The following is a 17,966-nucleotide window of genomic DNA, read 5'->3' on the forward strand; positions in this document are numbered from 1 at the left end:
GTGATGCCTCTCCAACTCACAAGCACGTGCCCTGTCATACACACGTAATGGACCCTGCAAGACCAAAAGGCTGTTCACCCATCATGTCAGGGAAACTTGAGGTGGTCACAAAATGCAGCACTGCTACATAACCAGGCTAAATCCATAAAAGTGAATAAACACGAAAGTAATTGCTTCGCTCACATTTGCCATGTTGCCAAGCACAAAATATCGATAGGGCAGATGTGGGAAGGTGAGAGGGGAAGAGAGTATACAAGGCATACGTACAGATAAGGCAATGCATGCCATTTGAGTATCGTGAATGGTCGGGAACGGTGAAGCTGCCATCACAGATGGCCACTTGGCTCTCACCAAATGGCAATGTGAAGAAGCATAACTTGTACAGCAAGCAACCCAAAGCCTGCAATTCACGAGAGATGGAGAGAAATGCAAGAGAAAGAAGATTACGGACAAATCAATCGTCAACCAGGTTCATTTGTTTATCTAGCACTGTATGTGATAAAATCCCACGAAGAAGTACCCACAAATTATTTATTATTCAATGTTCTTCCGTCTAACGTGCCGAGTGCCGTTATGCTTTTGCAAGTTTTCATTCCCATTGTGAGTTTTACTCACGTAAAGAAATAAAATTATAAAACTTATGACCAAATACTGATCGCATTCTTTAACATGAGCTTTAACGACGACATTTTTGTTACAATAGCAAAAAAATGTCAGTAACAAAAACACAAATGTCACATTCAATGGATGATAAGACGATGTGGACATGGAGTATAGCAGCCTGCACAGAAAGGGGATGGAGACATGGAAAAGTAAAAAAAAGTTTAACTACACTCATGTTTGTAAGTTCAAAACAAACAAGAACAAGTACACATACATTCAAAGTACACCACCCCCATGCCAAATAATTAAATATCCTACAGCGCGGCATTGCCGGGGCACCTCAGGCGCCCGGCAATACCGCAGTGCAGCTCATTGAGGCTGCATTGGGAGGGAGAGGCGTACACTAATTGATTGATTAATTGTATAATTAAAATCAATAAAAGATTATCACAAAATATTTTCATAATCAATTGGCTAATAGCATAACTAAACCAATAGTGCTTCATCCGAAGATGTATCTTTTAGAAATTTAATTAAATAAGTCATTTATAAAAAATTAAATAATTAATTGATTACTCAATAAATAATTAATCGATTAATCAATAAATAATTAATAGATTAAATGATTAATCAATAAATCAAAAATATCCTTGATAGCCACATCACTTGGTCACTGTCATGTCCAAATATTAGCTTCCCAGCTCAAAAGGTGCCTGAGATATTGGCCAAATGAGAAAGAAAATAAATAAATGATTAGTAATGAAAATAAATAAATAATAATCATTAAAAAATTAAATTATTAATCAATTTGGTCAGAGAACACATAAACTACCACTATTTCATCAGAATCTGAAACTTAAAAAAAAAAATTTTTTTGTCATTAATCGAATAATTAAATAATTAATCGATTAATTGATTAATTAATAAATCAAAAATAGCCTTTGCAGCCAAATCACCTGGTCATTGGCATGTCCAAATATCAGCTTCCTAACTCAAAAGGTGCCTGAGTTAATGGTCAGAAGAGAAAGGAAATTTGATTAATTAAATAAGTACTTAATTAATCGCTAATAATTAAATAACTCCTCAATTTATTGATTAATCAAAAAACAAAAAATACCGTTTTTGACAAAGGACTTGCTCACTATTGTGCCGAAATTTCAGCTTCCTAGCTCAAAGGATGGCTGAGATATCGTCCGGACAAACAAACAAACAAACAAACAAGAAGCAAGAAAACAAACAACCAGAGTGAAAACTGAGTACTCTCTTTCAGCGTGCGTCACTGCCGAGCCCCCTTCGGTGCCCAGCAATGACGATTTGCAATGCCTGGAGACGGCATAGGAAAGGTGCGGTGTACAATATTTGGTTGATTAAATGGTTGACTGATTAATCAATCATGCGGATGTAAAGAGGCTGGAAATGTGTTTTCATGAAATAACTCGTTTCAATGGTCCAGTCTAGTCCAAGGCAAGACTGACAGCAAACGGCTCAAATGAAAGAGGAAGCATTTCAGTGAAGAGGCATTTTGATTGTCTTGTGCTGCACAATATAGATAAGGCATCAAAGATTTACTTCGGGATAGTTATGGCCGAGCAAGCCGATTGATTATGCTCGGTTTTGATTGGACTTGAACAATTAACCAACTAGATAGTATTCATAGAATACTTACCTTGCACAGTCAACTTGGTGCGAGCCAACACTTCTGTTTTTTAAGGGTTGCTTTTCTTTGATCCAATATGGCTGCTGGACCACGTGAGCGATGACATCATAAATTTACATTCTCGAATGTAATTGTTGTGCAGATCACGCTCAATACATTTCAAAGTGATCAGACTAAGCGTTGTCACTGTCCCTGAAGTGTCCAGGAGTCCCTGAAGTCCTCAAGTGTCCCTGAAGTGTCCAGGAGTGTTCAAGTGTCCTGAAGGAGTGTTTCAGTGTCCAGGAGTGTTCCAGTGTCCAGGAACAAGTGTTAAGTGAACAAGTGTTAAGTGAACAAGTGTTAAGTGAACAAGTGTTAAGTGAACAAGTGTTAAGTGAACAAGTGTTAAGTGAACAAGTGTTAAGTGAACAAGTGTTAAGTGAACAAGTGTTAAGTGAACAAGTGTTAAGTGAACAAGTGTTAAGTGAACAAGTGTTAAGTGAACAAGTGTTAAGTGAACAAGTGTTAAGTGAACCAAGTGTCCAGGAGTGAAGGAGTGTTCCAGTGTCCAGGAGTGAAGGAGTGTTCCAGTGTCCAGGAGTGAAGGAGTGTTCCAGTGTCCAGGAGTGAAGGAGTGTTCCAGTGTCCAGGAGTGAAGGAGTGTTCCAGTGTCCAGGAGTGAAGGAGTGTTCCAGTGTCCAGGAGTGAAGGAGTGTTCCAGTGTCCAGGAGTGAAGGAGTGTTCCAGTGTCCAGGAGTGAAGGAGTGTTCCAGTGTCCAGGAGTGAAGGAGTGTTCCAGTGTCCAGGAGTGAAGGAGTGTTCCAGTGTCCAGGAGTGAAGGAGTGTTCCAGTGTCCAGGAGTGAAGGAGTGTTCCAGTGTCCAGGAGTGAAGGAGTGTTCCAGTGTCCAGGAGTGAAGGAGTGTTCCAGTGTCCAGGAGTGAAGGAGTGTTCCAGTGTCCAGGAGTGAAGGAGTGTTCCAGTGTCCAGGAGTGAAGGAGTGTTCCAGTGTCCAGGAGTGAAGGAGTGTTCCAGTGTCCAGGAGTGAAGGAGTGTTCCAGTGTCCAGGAGTGAAGGAGTGTTCCAGTGTCCAGGAGTGAAGGAGTGTTCCAGTGTCCAGGAGTGAAGGAGTGTTCCAGTGTCCAGATGTGAAGGAGTGTTCCAGTGTCCAGATGTGAAGGAGTGTTCCAGTGTCCAGGAGTGAAGGAGTGTTCCAGTGTCCAGATGTGAAGGAGTGTTCCAGTGTCCAGGAGTGAAGGAGTGTTCCAGTGTCCATGAGTGAAGGAGTGTTCCAGTGTCCAGGAGTGAAGGAGTGTTCCAGTGTCCAGGAGTGAAGGAGTGTTCCAGTGTCCAGGAGTGAAGGAGTGTTCCAGTGTCCAGGAGTGAAGGAGTGTTCCAGTGTCCAGGAGTGAAGGAGTGTTCCAGTGTCCAGGAGTGAAGGAGTGTTCCAGTGTCCAGGAGTGAAGGAGTGTTCCAGTGTCCAGGAGTGAAGGAGTGTTCCAGTGTCCAGGAGTGAAGGAGTGTTCCAGTGTCCAGGAGTGAAGGAGTGTTCCAGTGTCCAGGAGTGAAGGAGTGTTCCAGTGTCCAGGAGTGAAGGAGTGTTCCAGTGTCCAGGAGTGAAGGAGTGTTCCAGTGTCCAGGAGTGAAGGAGTGTTCCAGTGTCCAGGAGTGAAGGAGTGTTCCAGTGTCCAGGAGTGAAGGAGTGTTCCAGTGTCCAGGAGTGAAGGAGTGTTCCAGTGTCCAGGAGTGAAGGAGTGTTCCAGTGTCCAGGAGTGAAGGAGTGTTCCAGTGTCCAGGAGTGAAGGAGTGTTCCAGTGTCCAGGAGTGAAGGAGTGTTCCAGTGTCCAGGAGTGAAGGAGTGTTCCAGTGTCCAGGAGTGAAGGAGTGTTCCAGTGTCCAGGAGTGAAGGAGTGTTCCAGTGTCCAGGAGTGAAGGAGTGTTCCAGTGTCCAGATGTGAAGGAGTGTTCCAGTGTCCAGGAGTGAAGGAGTGTTCCAGTGTCCAGGAGTGAAGGAGTGTTCCAGTGTCCAGGAGTGAAGGAGTGTTCCAGTGTCCAGGAGTGAAGGAGTGTTCCAGTGTCCAGGAGTGAAGGAGTGTTCCAGTGTCCAGGAGTGAAGGAGTGTTCCAGTGTCCAGGAGTGAAGGAGTGTTCCAGTGTCCAGGAGTGAAGGAGTGTTCCAGTGTCCAGGAGTGAAGGAGTGTTCCAGTGTCCAGGAGTGAAGGAGTGTTCCAGTGTCCAGGAGTGAAGGAGTGTTCCAGTGTCCAGGAGTGAAGGAGTGTTCCAGTGTCCGGGAGTGAGTGTTCCAGTGTCCAGGAGTGAGGGTTCCAGTGTCCAGGAGTGAGGGTTCCAGTGTCCAGGAGTGAGTGTTCCATTGTCCAGGAGTGAGTGTTCCATTGTCCAGGAGTGAGTGTTCCATTGTCCAGGAGTGAGTGTTCCAGTGTCCAGGAGTGAGTGTTCCAGTGTCCAGGAGTGAGTGTTCCAGTGTCCAGGAGTGAGTGTTCCAGTGTCCAGGAGTGTTCCAGTGTCCAGGAGTGTTCCAGTGTCCAGGAGTGTTCCAGTGTCCAGGAGTGTTCCAGTGTCCAGGAGTGTTCCAGTGTCCAGGAGTGTTCCAGTGTCCAGGAGTGTTCCAGTGTCCAGGAGTGTTCCAGTGTCCTGAAGTGTCCCTTAAGTGTCCAGGAGTCCCTGAAGTCCTCAAGTGTCCCTGAAGTGTCCAGGATTCCCTGAAGACCTCACATGTCCCTGAAGTGCCCAGGAGTCAAAGTGATCAGACTAAGCGCTGTCCCTGTCGAATTATGATGTCATAATGAAGGTAGCAATGACGTCATCGTTAACAACACTTATTCACTTTGCGGAATTCTTTACAATGAGCCATGTTTCAATTTTTTCCATGGAGTGGTTTTGGAGATATAGAGGTGCAACGTTTTTCGATTTTACTAAGATGGCGCCTGTACGAAGTGACCTACGACGTCATAATTATCATTGAAAAAATTATACCAGAGGAGGCGCTCCTCTGGTCAAAATTGTGTCCATCGGATTCATAGGACTACCAGTTGCATAGAATTTTTTTTTTTCATACTGATCAGATTAAGCGTTGCACTTGTTGAAATATGGCGTCATAACGAAGGCACCGATGACATCATCATTAACATATCTTATTCCCCATGGGGAGTACTTGACCATGCGTCTTGTTTAAATTTTTTCTATTAAACGGTTTCGGAGATATAGAGGTGTAAAAAGTTTTTCCAAGATGGGGTCCGTACCACGTGACCCAAGACATCATAATTATGAATAAAACAAGACCAAAAGTTTAACAGCGGCGTAGCTGGGCTTGTGAAATATTATAAACCACAAACACACATGATTAGCTTTTTGCTGCTTAGCTCATTTACCAAGCAGCTAGCTAGCGCTTGCCAAGCCAGCCGTTCCTTAAGGGTTTTGAATTGAGTGCTTGCTCGAATGCTTTAACCACTTGACGATCTCTCCACAAGAAACTTGGAAAATGAACACACACCCAATGTTCTTGAGACCCGACCATAGAGACTGTAATCTATATACCCCAAAGAGGAATTACCTTTCCTGCCACTCTCGAAGTGATGGGGTGTTTACGCCGCAATGACATCATATACGTAATGACGTAGCATGTTGGCCGGACACAAAACCTCCGCTACTTTAATATATACAAGATAAATATTTAACCTCCAGTAACGTTGGTCACTACAAAGGGATTAGTGTTGCGATTACATTTAAAAATAATAATGTTACGTTATTATTACGAAAATTATATTATTTTAAAAAAAACCGAGGTGAAGTCCTTACTTCCGCGGCTACACCGCTTCAATCCATCAACTTTCCATTCATGACATTGGGATTAAAATGTTATGGTTATATTTACTAACCGATACTTATTACGAAAACGATACGACTGAAACGATACCAATGCATTAAGAAACCTGGGTTTAATTTGTCTGAAGCCTATGGTGAGTCATAACGCCTAAGGCCTATATGTACCGCATTGTTGGAAGAGACGCAACGCCGATGCTTTCGATAGTTGATGGTCATTTTAACAATCGGGTTTTTTTTTTTTTTTTTTTTTGCATACTGAATCGAGGCTCGTGAAAGAGCTAACATTTACTTCACAAACAAATCGACCAGACAAACAAAATACACAAAAAGAGGGAGCGGAAGACAAGATGGGGAGAAAAGGGGAAGCACACAAACACAACATCCGAGAGCAGGGAGATGTGTGGAAGGGAGAGGGCCCGGGGGGAGGAGGCATGGGAAGGGGGGGGGGGAGGGAGAAGTATAAAGCACAAGGACACCAAGGACTTCCAGGACAGAAGTTGGTATTTCAAAAAGGGGAATTGGGGTGAAATTAGCAGGGGTAGAAAAGATCACGGTTTTGGATGGGGGAAGATAAGAGATGGTGGTGAACAGCTGTTTTAAAGACTTGGAGGGTGGAGTGGGATTGAAGAGAGCGAGGGAGTTTGTTCCAGAGGCGGGAGAAAAGAGGAATGAAGGAGTGAAGGTGAGCAGAAAGTCTTGATTTTGGCAGTTTAACCAAAAGAGGGTTGCAGGCAGATCTTGTGCGACCTGTAGGAATATTTGCGGGACAGAGCCCAGAGAGAGCTGGGGGGGCAAGGCCAGAGAGGAGTCGGTAGAAGACGGAAAGACCACCAACCTGCCTGCGGTGAGTGAGTGAGAGGCCCTTGGAGTTAGCTTCATCGCGGGAGATTCCAATGATTCTGAATGCTTTGGTTTCAACAGCGCAAAGGCGAGCTAGGTGTGAGGCAGGAGCACCAGCCCAGAGGGGAGAGCAGTATTCCATTGAGCTGCGGATGAAAGCCTTGTATGTGGTGAGGAGCTCAGGTGTGCCAAGGAATGACTTCGCACGACAGAGGATGCCCAGTCGGCGACTGGCTTTGGAGGCCAGATTTGAAATGTGATTTTTCCAGGAAAGATCATGGCAGATAGTGAGACCCAAAAGCTTGAGTGACAGAACTTCTTGGAGAGGATTATTCAGAAAGTGGATGGGAGGGTCGTCCAGTCGGTCTTTTCGGAGAGACATCGTAAGAGTGTGAGATTTGTCAGGATTGAAAGACATGTTCCACTTGTTTGCCCAGTCTGTGATTTTGTCAAGGTCTGCAGAGAGTGAGGAGGCTGCAGACTGCCGATCTGAGGGATGAAGAATGGAGCGACAGAGAGTAGAGTCGTCAGCAAAGAGATAGAGAGGATTTTCAAGAGAGTCAGAGAGATCATTGATGAAGACCAGGAAAAGCACAGGGCCCAGAACACTGCCTTGGGGAACTCCAGCCTGAACAGGAAGAGGAGATGAGAGAAACCCATTCAGGGCCACACGTTGACTACGACTAGAGAGGAAGTCCGCCAGCCATGCGTGGAGATTTCCATGGATACCAAAAGAGGAGAGTTTGGTGAGCAGAGCGGGGTGCCAGACTGTATCGAAGGCACGTGATATGTCAAGGGAGACTGCTCTAATTTCCTGTTTGGCATTGAGGACCTCCATCCATTGTTGAGAAAGCAGAAGCAGCATGTCCAGAGTGGAGTGTCCAGGTCTGAAACCAAATTGATGATCAGAGATCAAGCCATTGGAGAAGAGGAAAGATTTCATATCTGAAGCAATGATGGATTCCATGACCTTGCTGATAATTGGGAGAAGGCTGATTGGTCTGTAGTTGCTGGGATCTGTTTTTGCACCTTTTTTGTGCAAAGCGGTGATGTTGGCAGATTTCCAAGCAGATGGAAGATGACCTTGAGCAAAAGAGAGGGTGAAGAGAACAGAGAGAGGGAGTGAAAGAGCGGAGGAACATGATTTTAGGACCCGTGGGCTGATGCCGTCAGGTCCAGTTGCAGAATCAGAGTCGAGGGTTGACAGACACTTTTCCACCTTGTCAGGAGGAAAGGACACAGAGTCCAGGAGCAGCTGGGTACGACTGGGTACGGTGGGTACAGAGAGGGATGGGTTTGGGACACAAGATTTAGAGGCAAACACAGAGTTGAGGCATTCGGCTTTTTCACGTGCGGAGTCAGCCGTGTGGCCATTTAAGGTGAGGGAGGGGATGGAGGGGGAACAAACACCAGAAACAGATTTTACCAGACGCCACCAGGATTTGGAAGAGGGAGACAGATAAGAGAGTTCGGTCCTGAGGACGGAGAGATATTGTTTCCTGGCTCTCCTGAGGGTGGACACACACTTGTTTCGGGCTTTGTGAAAGGAAATGAGATTTCCTTCCGTTGGATTTGCTTTCCAGGAGACGAAAGCACGTTGTTTCTGGGCAATAGCCTCACCACAAGATTCCGTGTACCATGGACGGAAGGAAGGGTATGACAACTGAAGACGAGAAGGGATAAAACTGTGCATGAGAGAGAGCAATTTACTTTGGAAGAATTCCCAGGATGAGTTGATGTCAGAGGCAGTAGAGATGGGAGACCAGTCCAGATGATTGATGGCTGCTTGAAGACCGTGCCAGTTGGCCTGAGTGAAATGCCAGACTCGTCGACGCTGAGGAGGCTCTCTGAAAATGGTCAGAGAGATGTCCACTTTAACAAGCACATGATCAGAAGAGCCGATTGGAGCAGAAGAAGAGCAGCAGACATTTTCAGGGAAGTTAGTCATAACCAGGTCCAGAAGAGAAGATTCTCCGTTGACTGAGATCCGGGTTGGGAAATTGACAGATTGTGTCAGTCCCAGTGAGTCACAGAAGTCCTTTGCTGAAGAGCCATGGCTGGTGAGAGAGGTACCCACCCCCAGCCAACTGGCATGGTGACAGTTGAAATCACCACATATGAGGAAGAGAGAGTTGGGATGGGTAGATAGAAGTTGGTCCAAATTATCAGACAGCGAGATGTAGATGGAGTCATCACTGTTTGGTGGACGGTACAACACGCATATGAACAAAAGGTGGGAGCGAAGGGGAAGCCGTAGCCAAAGGTATTCCTGGGGGTGAGGTGGAGAGAGGGCAGTGCAGGGCGAGTGAGGAAGAGAGTTTTTTTTATAAAGATAGCAACCCCACCTCCAGAACGAGGCTCAGGTCTATCATACCGGAGGAGGGAGTAACCTGGGAGAGATACCAAGGAATCAGATACATCATGAAGGAGGAAGGTTTCTGTTAAGCAGATCACGTCTGGTTTGTCAGAAGCAACCTGTATGGAGAGATCAGTTAAGTTTGAACGAAGGCCCCGGATGTTTGAGGTCCATACTGTTAAGGAAGAGGAAGGGGGAGCATCAGATACAGAACAGGGGGGGGGGGGGGGCGGTAGGGCAGGATGTGGAAGAGGAGGAAGAGGTAGGGAGAGCTGTTGCAGGTGTGTCAGAGATTACAGAATAGCTTGGAGAAAGGGAAGAATGGGGCGGACAAAAGGTTTGATGGTGTTTGGGTGAGGCGCAGTGAGGTGTTATTTGAGGAGGGAGAAGAGTGAGGCAGAAGGTTGAGGAAGATGAAGGTGAAAGTTGGAAGGGGGAAGAAGCGGGGAGGACGCTTTGAGGAGGAGGGGTGAGAGGGGAGTCTAGGAGGGGAGGAATGAGGGAGAGTCTCGGAGGGGAGGGGTGTGGGGGGAGTTTAGGAGGGAAGGGGCAGGGGGGGAGATTTGAAAGGGATGGGTGTTTGGGAAGATTTGGGGGGGAGGGGCAAGGGGGAAGATTTGACAGAGATGGGTGATGGGGAAGATTTGGAGGGGAGGGGTGAGACTGGATTTTGAAAAGTGTACGATTTATGGGAAACTAACATTTATTGCAAAATGAGTTTCTTGAGACATTTGAGTCAAAAATACGTTTGAGGACGCTGAAGGATGGGTGGAGTTCTGGAGAGTTTAGGGAATGAATGAAAGATGCACTGTAAGAGATGGAATTTTTTTTTTGAATGAATAGAATTGGTGAGCAAGTCGAAAGCATCCTTTTATAGAAGAAGTAGAAAAAAGTGTTATAGAATATGACATAATAATAAAGTTCTTCAGGGGACAGATGAAACATGTATTAACAACTTGATCACGTGATCTCGAACAACGTGGTCGAAGAACGAAAGAACAAATAACGAAGAACGAAAGAGCAAAATAACGAAGAACGAAAGAACAAATAAGAACGTACAAGCGGATAAGAACAGGGAAGGGAAAAAAATTTTGGGTTTTTTTTTTGAGATTTTAAAACAAGGGAGTATGGGTGAAAAGACCGTGAAAAACAGAGACCGACAGTAGTTGCAGCGCGATCGAAGAACCGCTTTGACTGAAACGTTTGTGTTTCACATTGAATGAAAAGCGTAAAGGTAGACCATGGCAATTGTGATATATGACAGGTTCGACAATATGTTCGGCATGAATGGCATATAAATTAAAATGGCGAAGTGTGGAGAGTCAGCCACCGCACCGCCGTAATGACATCAGACGTAATCACATCACCCTGTCATGTGACCAGATTCTCAGCTCTGATTGGTATAAGTTTTAGGGGACATACATACATATGGACAAACACTGTTCTAGATGGCTCTGCCCGATGGGCTACGCCGTAAATATCTGCAGGCGGAGGCGCTCCTTTGATAAAATTGTGTCAATCGGACCAACGTTTGCCGATAAAATGAATATTAAAAATACAGACACGCCACACGTATGCAAAACGCAAAATGCCTAACGCTGCTTTTATTTCGCGAGCGCAGGGTAATAATGACGATTACACTCCTTGACCTCAAATGTAATGTCTAAAGAATGCAAAAACATCTTCCTCTTCTGATCATCTCTTTCCAAACTCCTTTCACTTTCATCGTACCTTGGTTTTCCTGGGCAAGCCACGTTACCAAGTTGGCCTCCAAAGCCAGCCGCTAACTGGGCATCCTCCATTGTGCAAAGTCCTTCCTTGGCACTCCTGAACAATTATCCACCAACAAGGCCTACATCTGCAGATTGATAGAGTAATGCTCTCCCCACTGGGCTGGATCTCCTGCCTTACACCTTGCTCTGCTTGACACCATGGAAAGCAAGGCCTTCAAGATCATTGGAATCTTACAGCGATGAAGCTGAGTCGATGGGCTTTGAAACCGCAGACATGTCAGTGGTCTCTCTGTCTTCTACCGCCTACCGTCTCGTCTTTCACCTCCTCTCTTCGTTCCTCACACCCACTCACCCTCCCCCTCACTGCTCACTCATTTGTACCTCTATTTTTCCCGCCAGTGGAATCAACTTCCACATAGTCTTCAATCTCATTATTCTCTTCAGATATTCAAAAAAGCTATTCACCACCATCTCAGATCATCTCCCATCACAAACCATTTGCAGTTAGGATTGAGAGTCATTTTCTTTATCAAGATCAAGTTCAAGATTAAGTTCAAGTTCAATTTCAAGGTGAAATCAAGTTCAAGGTGAAATCAAGTTCAAGGTGAAATCAAGTTCAAGGTGAAATCAAGTTCAAGGTGAAATCATCCCTCATGAAATCACTGAGGGGCAGAGGGAGCGGGGGGAGAAGGGGTGGGGGGAAGAGGGAGTGGGGGGGAGACATGCTGTCAAAATGCAATGGTTATGTAGTACAAGGATGCCGAGTCTGATGTTCCCCCTCATCTGTGAATCGAGGAAACAAAATTGCATGGCATTCAGAAGATGCACAACACAAACGCAAAAGTTATTTCTTTTTTAACCTTCACAAATATATTGACAATAATGAATGATGTTATACCATCAAAATCTACTTACGCCATACAAAACAAGCAATATATTAACAAGACAATGCCAAAAGGAGCACCAGCATTCTCCATTCAAAACTATATCCTCCAAAATACCATCATGAAGTCACTGACCCAGATATCTGCCTTGGTGGTGATTGCTTTGCCCTCATGCAGATTGATCATTTCAGGGGCACGGTACGACAGCGTGGTATATCTGCATGTGAAAGCAACACACAACTGTTAGAAATTTATTTTACCATCAGTTTTAAACCAGAACTGTGCTGCTGTTATTTTATGCTCACAGAGGAGTTTTAACAAATGATGTCAAAATCGGAAAAATAATAATAATAAACCTGTGTGTGTGCATCTGTGTATATGCACTCGTATAAAATCCCATAAAAAATGACGGGTTGGATCAGTTTCTTCAATGGCACAGCCTCGTGAGCATTCCAAAGTCTGAATCCTTGGCCTAGCGTAAGGTGTGCTTATATCTTCCTTATTTACGAGACGGATGTAAATGCGCACTCGTTTTACTCTGCGTACGTTGCACATCAAGTGCAGCAAATTTCACCTTCCTGTTGCTTGTATTGTACACCGCTCCTTTCCTATTTCATCTGCAGGCGCTGCATGACATCATCGCCGGGAACGGAAGCTCATCATTGCCGCACATTGATGACACGCGCCGAAAGGGAGTACTCAGTTTTCACTCTATTTTCTTGTTTTCTTGTTTGTCCAGGCAATATCTCAGCCATCCTTTGAGCTAGCAAGCTGAAATTTGGGCACAATAGTGAGCATGTGCTTTGGCAAAAAAAAAATATTTGTTTTTTTTTATTAATCAATTAATTAATTTTATTTCTTACTTTACAATTATCATTTATTTATTTTAATTACGCAATTAATTATTGTGCACCGTGCCCTCCCAATTCCGTATCCATGTGCTGCACTAAGTCACCGCCGGGTGCCGGAGGCATCCCAGCGATGTCGCACGCTGGGGGATATATTATTTATTTGGCATGGGTGCGGTGTACTTTGAATGCATCTGTACGTGTTTATCGTCACTTTAAAAAAAACAACAAAAAAAAACCTTCTTTCCACTGCCTTTGAGGCTCAGTTTGCAAGTCATCATCAACAATTCAAATAGAAGAGATGTAATTACTGGTCTTTGTGGGTCCTCGGCGTCTTTGTGGGTCCTCGGCGTCTTTGCGGGTCTTTTAAAAATTTTGGGTCTTTGGGTCCTTAAGAGTCTGCAGGGTCTTTTCAGTCTTCGGGTTATTTTCGGTCTTCGGGTTATTTTCGGTCTTCGGGGTATTTTGGGTCCTTGGTGTCTTTTGGTTCCTTGGGGACTTTCAAGTCATAATATTGTTGGTATAATATTGGTGATTACGGTACGGTGTCTTCATCACACACTTTCCTCACCTCTCACAGCGATGATTACAATATTGGCGATTGTGGTGCGGCATCTTTACCATGCTTTTCTCACCTCGTGTTACTTCACCTCTCACAGCGATGATTACAATTTTGGTGATTACGGTGCGGTGTCTTTATCACACACTTTATCACATGAGGAAAAATGAGAGAGGTGTGGGCATACTCATGAGTCAAACCTTGTAAAGTCTAAAGTCAAGCAATAAAACTATTATTCCACTATAATGGTGAAATTACCTCATTAAATAAAAATTTTTATTAACGACAACATGAACATCTCCAAAAATTGTCATAAAGAGGAACACAAACAAGCTTAAAATAAATCAATGGCTTACTTCTTTATTTCCTCTTCCACATATGCTACTCCAAGCACCTGAGGGTTCAACACCTGGTTTGTGGCACTGCCAAAGTCACAGAGCACGTAGTTGCCGTTGTCATGCAGGAGAATATTCTCCACCTGCACGAGAACTGAGCCCATTACCAACAACATAGATAGTCACAAAGCACTCAGAACACAAGGGTCAGGTGTGTGCGTCCAGTCAAGGTTGCACTGACAAAAACATCCGCATCTTACAATATTTATAACTCGGAAAGAAATTGGTACTCGTAACCAATATCATATTTCTATGGCAAATTGATGCTTCGAGACAAGACAGAGTTAGTTACCAAGGACAACTGAAAACAAACTATGATCAAAATGTAGTTAGGCTATTTGGTCACACAACATGCTTATTGTGGTCATGTGATACAGTCTTCCCCCATTGGGAGGATACCCAACATGCTTGCACAGGCTCAGATGAAGAACAATCAGTGGTCGAAACATCTGAGCAGCACGCTTTGCCAATTTGGCAGCTATACGAATTTTAGAGAAAATTAGCCATTCATCTCAAATCATGATTCCTGCCTGTGAAGGGGAACAGGTTGAGATGGTTTGGTCATGTGTTGAGGAAGGATGAAAGTGACTGGTTGAGAAGAGTGATGGAAATGAATGTAGAAGGAAGTAGAGGACGTGGAAGACCGAGAAAGACTTGGCTAAAGGTGGTGGAAGAAGAAATGCGGGCAAGGGGGTTAACAAGGGGAGATGCAGAAAATAAGGCAAAATGGAGAAGATTGTCATGGGGACCGCAAGGCTAACCCCCGCTCTAGCAGGGAAAATGGCCTTAAAATGCCCGTTGTTGTTGTTGTTGTTGCCTTCAAAATGAAAACAAAAGCATCCGTGTTGTATTTGCAACAGAATAGACGGAAAGGAAATACACCATTGCCATTCAAGCAAAAACTATCTGCACAATGTTAAGACTGTGGAGGTGATCACAAGAAACGATGACTTAAAACAATCACATTCAGATTACTTTGAGATGAGACCAAGTCAGAGAAACATGCGCAATTTACATAACGTATTTGAAAGATACGATATTTCAAATAAATGGGATGAATTTTTGATAGCCTGTCATGTTAAAACTCAACATGTTTCCCGTCTTTCAACACTGTTCCTACCTTTCTTATTTTACTGCAGAGCACAAAAATGGAAACAATTGGCAAACCAACTTGTGGATGCTGAGCAACAGGCAGAATCCTGAGTTTGTAGGCCCTAATTTGACCTTTTGGCTCCATTCTATAATTGGAAACTTAGTGTGCAAGCTAAAAAGAAGTCAATTTTCTTATGATAGAGATACCTTGAGGTCACGGTGGATGTAAGGAGTCTTTGCCTGGTGGAGACAGGCCACGGCTTCGCACGTCTCACAGAATATCTGGAGGACCTCAGCTTCGTTGAACCCTGTGTTAAGCCTTTGGTTCATCTGGTTTACCACCTGGCCCGCTGCCGGGGAAAAAAATAATATTTTTTTTAGGAAAATCTAACTGTTCATCTTGTGAAAGAGCAAATTCAGATGAACACAGTGTAAGTGAACAATCTTCATGATATAAAATAGATAAAATAGAGGTGAGTACATCCTTGAGTTATCCTTTCCTTGTGTTATACAATTAGTTGCCAAAGAAAAAGAAAAGTACAAAATTACAGTTTAAGAAATATGGTTTAAAATCAAAGAATTTAACTGGAACGGCACTCAGTACAGAGCATACCTTTGCCTGGTTGGCCATATCACTCAATGGTGAAGAAACACTTAAAAAATTCCACAAGCTTTATCCGGATTTGGATATTCACCAAAATTGAATCTATTCTTTATTGTCACATACACAACCTGACCAACAAGTTTCGTCCAAATCCATCAATAACTTTGAGACATCCTGCTATGTATCGTTTTGCCCCATCTCCCAATGGTGAAGAATCACTTCAAAAATTAAATAATACCCATATCCGAAGCCATATTCAGATCTTCACCAAAATCGAATCGAATCGTCCGAGTCCGACAGCCAACCGGACCACCAAGTTTCGTCCAAATCCGTCCATAACTTTTTGAGATACCCTGCTATGTATCGTTTTTGGCCCTCCCCCCAATAGTGAAGAATCGCTTAAAAAATTCTAGTAGCCGGATCCAAATCCTGATCTTCACCAAAATCTAAACATTTCATCGGTGTCACATAAGCTACATACCTGCCAAATTTCGTCCGAATCCGTCCACAACGTTTTGAGATATTTTGTTCACAAACGGACAGACAGAGATGAAAACATAACCTCCATCCATCTTTGGTGGCAGAGGTGATAAATCGGAAAAAGTAATTATCTCAGTGGAGAAAAGAATGCTATTTCCAGTAAAACCAGCAAGCTGTACTGGTGACACAAAATGGTTGAACAATTGAAAAGTCGTCACTTTTCCACCAGAATAAAGAAAAAAAGGACCAAGGGAGCTTGCATTTTGGGTATCTACCCTTCATCAACACAACAACTGGAGCTGCAACAATAACGGTTACATACTTCCTTTGTGTGTGCATGCACTGCCAGGGACACCTTAATGGGGTGGGGTCAAAAGATCAAATACCAAAATTGCAATTATAGGCACATTTTAAAACATTTTTAAATGAAACATTGTATACGCAATCACCATTGGTGGATGCAAGTAATATGTAACGATTTTCTGGACTTGACCCCTGGTTCATTTGACATTGGGCCATTCCTGGTGTAACTTTTTGCAATCTTTCAACTTTGCTTTAGGTGGGCAGCGTGGGGATTTGTGATGGCGCCCCATCGCCTTCGTTATAATTTAGCAACAGCAGAGAACAAGATCAACAAGAAAGAGCAATCAGAGATTGCAGACCCTCACCAGGATGTGATTTTTAAGGCTTTTGTATTAAAACAAATATGGCGGCCGAACCACGTGACTGATGACGTCATCATTTTTTTTCTCCATCAATTTAACCCGAGATTATGCTCAAGAAATTTCATCTTGATCGGATGAAGTTTTGTACTTGTCGAATTATGACGTCATAATGGAGGCACCTATAACATCATCATTAACAGATGTTATTCCACATGGAGAGTTCTTTACAATGAGCCATGTCTCAATTTTTTCTATGCAGTGCTTTCAGAGATAGAGGTGCAAATGTTTTCGGTTTTTCCAAGATGGAGGACGAACCACGTGACCTATGACGGCGTAATTATCATTAAAAAAATTATACAGGTGGAGTTGCACCTATGGTGAAAATTCCTGTCAATCGGACCAACGGTTGCAGAGAAAATCATATTTATTCTGTGCGGACAAACAGACAGACAAACGGACTCAAAGGCAATACCCTCTCCTCAAGCGAGGGTAACACGCCAGTTTACTATTTAATAAGAACAACAAAAAGTCCCATGATTATTTGTGTCCCAACTTTCAAAAAAAAAAAATTTGACATTCCGATTCCAGTAATTAGTAACAAAAATTACCCAAAAGTCTGAATCAGAAGAGCTCAATGTGACATACCCCTGCAGAACTCCATAAGAATAAGGACTTCAGATACGCCGCTAGAACTCTGCGGGTTGATACTCGAATCCAAATAGGCCACAATGTTTTTGTGGCCAGAGAGCTCTTTCTGCAACAAACAACATTCAGATTCAACCGCATGATGAAATAATTAGTGTAATTGGCCTTGAAATCATACTTCTAAAATTAAAAATCATGGAACAACTATTTGTAAACATTCCAGTGCAACGATCTGTTGACTTGTAGGAGAACATACAACACATTAATACATATTTTAGGCATAAGTAATTTATCAACTTAGCTCCTTCATCAGCCTAGGGCCCCCAGACTACACAAAACAAAATAATTAAAGCAATTCTTTTTTTTTTTTTTAATACAAGATCGAGGCTCGTGTAAGAGCTAATATTAATAACAAAGAAAACAAACAGACTCATAAAACATATAATAAAGGGAGCAGGAGACTATGGGGAGAGAGAGAGGGGGAAGCACACAAGCACAACCACGGTAGAGACACAGGGAAATTGGGAGATCTGTGGGAGGGAGAGGGCTTGGGCGGAGGGGGCAGGGAAAGGGGGGTTGGGTGGGAGAAATATGAAAGAAATGGACACTGCTAGGACTTCCAGGGAAGAGGTCGGCATTTCCAAAAGGTGGATCTGGGGTGAATTAACGGGGGTAGAAAGATCAAAGTTTTGGGTGGGGAAGATAAGAGATGGTGGTGAAAAGCTGTTTTAAAGACGGAGAGAGGAGAGGGATTGAAGAGAGTGAGGGAGTTTGTTCCAGTGGCGG

The 17,966-nt window shown here is 43.7% G+C and overlaps 1 protein-coding gene across 1 annotated transcript in view; it reads right to left on the reverse strand.

Annotated features, from left to right (window-relative positions):
• Nucleotides 1-17,966, reverse strand: part of LOC137433049 (AP2-associated protein kinase 1) — a 188,373-nt gene that overhangs the window by 112,259 nt on the left and 58,148 nt on the right. The window contains 5 exon segments of the mRNA XM_068125469.2: nt 268-400; nt 12,028-12,109; nt 13,656-13,777; nt 14,994-15,136; nt 17,181-17,289. Coding sequence (XP_067981570.2) covers nt 268-400; nt 12,028-12,109; nt 13,656-13,777; nt 14,994-15,136; nt 17,181-17,289 — 589 coding nt within the window.

Source organism: Myxine glutinosa, chromosome 8, assembly GCF_964187855.1.
Source record: "Myxine glutinosa chromosome 8, kmMyxGlut1.1, whole genome shotgun sequence".
Lineage (NCBI taxonomy): Eukaryota > Metazoa > Chordata > Myxini > Myxiniformes > Myxinidae > Myxine > Myxine glutinosa.